At 35.8% G+C, this 3,209-nt stretch overlaps 1 protein-coding gene across 2 annotated transcripts in view; it reads left to right on the forward strand.

Annotated features, from left to right (window-relative positions):
- Positions 1–3,209, forward strand: part of LOC107101521 (carbohydrate-responsive element-binding protein-like) — a 53,039-nt gene that overhangs the window by 38,782 nt on the left and 11,048 nt on the right. Inside the window, exon 11 of one of the 2 annotated variants that reach the window (XM_015400467.1) lies at positions 2,719–2,962. In XM_015400467.1, coding sequence (XP_015255953.1) covers positions 2,719–2,962 — 244 coding nt within the window. The remainder of the gene's footprint in view (positions 1–2,718; positions 2,963–3,209) is intronic. The other variant, XM_015400468.1, reaches the window with a different exon arrangement.

Raw genomic sequence — 3,209 nt, forward strand, 5'->3', positions numbered from 1 at the left:
CAGGATGGATCATCAGAGTGGCAAATATTATAGAGACAAGAAGCCGTAGCGGGAAACGGCGATACAGGGCGCGAAGCAATAAAAATATCATTACAGTAAACCCTTGTTTATCGCAGGGGTTTCGTTCCTAAAAGAACCCGCGATAGGTGAAATCCATGAAGTAGAAACCTTTATTTTTTTTAAGATATTATACAATGAAATACTCCATACAACATTGAAATCAAGGAACAAAAACTTTTTACAGGCCCAAGCATTTGTTAAACAAATAAAAGTAGCCTACGGTATAGACGTTTTTATTGTCTGTTTTTTTTTTTTTTTTTACAAATAACTACTGTACTGTACTGTAAAATAATATAGTTATCAATAAATAAGTAATAATTTTAATCATCAATACAAACTGAAATGTTAATTTTTTTGTTCTAAAGCCTGCGTAGCAGGTGTGTTTTTTTGAGAGAAGGACATAGTTATCGGTAGTTGTTGTCTCTCTTTTTTCTTCTGGGCCAAAAGATCCTTATAAACCGACATGCTACCATTGATTATGTTCGACAATAAAGTTTAAGAATGGATGATGCAAATCCGTGAAGCAGCGAGACAGTGAAAAGTGAACCGCGTTATAGCGAGGGTTCACTGTACATATATATTTTAAAAAATGTAACTAAATTTGTAATTCTTAATATTTTCGGAAGTAACTATAACTGAATTACATATTTTCTCATTGTAACTGTAACGAATTACAGTTATTCTGTTTTTGTAATTAAATTACGTAACGTCGTTACATGTAATCCGTTACTCCCCAACACTGTCCATCAGCCACCACCCTTAGAGCGTCCCCACCAACTTTTATTGCAAAGTTACACCCTTGCTTTTAGGTATGCCTCACAAACCACAAAATAGAGAAAGAACCATTGCATTTTATTTTTTAAAAGATCAGCCACCCAAGAAAAGACCAACCACAAACAGAGAGGATGTGCAGAACAACTCAGTCATAAAGGATGAACTACAGGGATGTTCTCATTTTATTATTACTTATCTTATTCATTTATCCTTATTTTGGTCCATTAAGTATGTCTAAAAACGTTTTGTATCATTTTGTACGATTTTGTATCATTAGCCTATTACCAAATATTCATACACAGTGTATTTTGCACGGGTTTTGATTGCACTGGTTCCTGTAATAACTAATTTGTTTCCCATTGTTTTTTTTTTTACTTGAGCTGCATAGAATTATTAATAAACACAGGTGTGAAATTCTTAGTTTACAGTAGATGCAAGAATTTTAGTAGGGCCCATACTTCTTTACTTCAATTCTCTGAAAATCACCAGAATATAAAATGATGTTTATTGTGTGAAAAATGTTCTAAAAAATGATGGATCACTTATTGTTCAATAACACTTACTGTGCTGTAAAAATTCTACATTTTGCCACTTTGTTGTGTTTGTAAATCCTCAGAAAACCTACAACCTATAGCTTCACCTGTCCTCATAGCCTTTCAATCAAACCATGACAAGGGTTGCAAACACCCACCACAGGGGAGTGTTTGGGCATGATCTCCTGGCTCCTACCAAAGTGCCTGTTTTGGTTCAACAGGGACTTGGGGTGTAAAGATTGTGTGAGGAGTCTTTGGGTCCCTTTTTTATTTGTACGGGTGCCTCGAACACCTCCGCCATGGACTAATGGCTCCCACCTCCCACTGTGGTGACTCCCACATTTTAATATACAAAAAAGTCACACTAACAGCTTTTTTTTAACAGCTCTTTAATATTAACACACTTCATCCCAACATGCACACATATAGGCATCCATCTACTATGTATTGTATGCCTAAAACCCCATGACATGGAAGAAAAACCCCCAACTATAAATAGAAATAATAAAGACATGAAAGTGTCCACACATACAAACAAACATGCACAGAAGTGCTCCAATGTTCAACAGTCAACCAGCTCTCCTGGAGGGAAAATTTGACTCCAAGAAAAACACCTGCTTTCACCTGAAGATCAGCTTTCAAGATACACAATTGTTCAGTTCCCAGCTCTTCATATCATCTCAGTTCAGTTTACCTTTACCTAGTTTGTATTTGTAGGCATTTTTTCATATCCGAACAGCCATTTTGCCCCAAGTCCAGCTAAGTAAAAGTCGTTTAGAGTTATTAAATGACCCTTTACCAAAACTAAACTTATTATTTTTGTTAAATCTCTGCCATAGGAAATCTGATACCATCTTAAATGGATTATTTGTATTCTTAGATTTTCAAATAAGGGAAAAAAGAGGATTTATAAAGATGAAGCATGATTTTTTTTTTTTATATGGTATTATTTGATGGGGAGAATGGTGCTATAATTTTTTCATATTGCTATAGAAATTCTATTAAGATATTATTTATAAAAACCACTAAAGCATATAAGACTAGCATTTGTATTAACTAATAAGTTGCATAGTACATTACAGGTCTACATATCATTTATTGCCACAGTAAGAGCCTCTGTAGAGGGTCCAAAGAGCCACATGCTGCTTCTTGTATCTTAGTTTGTTAGGACACAGTATGAGCTGATGTTTTTTTAATATTTAGCATTTCCTGTCCTTTCTGTTAGCCTTCCTAGGCACTGCACTCATGTTTGTCAGTCAGTGAGTCAGGGGTAAGGTCAAGGAAAAAATACCAAATGCATGTACTCTGGTCTTCTTTTTCTCACATTAAAGCTTATGAACTTTGCATTCAGCAGATGGGAAGGGAACCCCAAGTTGGCAGAGCAGCCTCAACACTTCATCATGGACCAGGTTGGCCTAAACCGATGACCCCTATGCTTAGCCACAGTGGATCCCATGCCAGCTCCTCTAGAGGCTCAGCCATGTCTGCTGTCCTTGCCCATGGGTCTACAAACATCCCCACAGCCCTGCTCATTCCCAAGAAAGAGAAGCTATCACCCGTTCCACTCTATGCCACAGAAATGAGCAGCTTGACTGGTAAACATTACAGTTAAAAATGGATAATCTCTTACTGCATTGCTGAATTTTTAAATGTTAACAGCAGCTGAGTTTAGGAAATGCAAAAAAAAAAAAAAAAAAAAACCTAGCCTGTGTTGCAGGCTGGTTTTGTTACATATCAGTAAACCATGTATGTTTTATTCTGGCGATATTTCAGTGTTTATAATAGAAATCTTCAAAATATTTATGTTTTGAAGCTAGATATATGAATTAATATGTATGTATA

Source organism: Cyprinodon variegatus, unplaced genomic scaffold (genome assembly GCF_000732505.1).
Source record: "Cyprinodon variegatus isolate N-32 unplaced genomic scaffold, C_variegatus-1.0 Scaffold1108, whole genome shotgun sequence".
Lineage (NCBI taxonomy): Eukaryota > Metazoa > Chordata > Actinopteri > Cyprinodontiformes > Cyprinodontidae > Cyprinodon > Cyprinodon variegatus.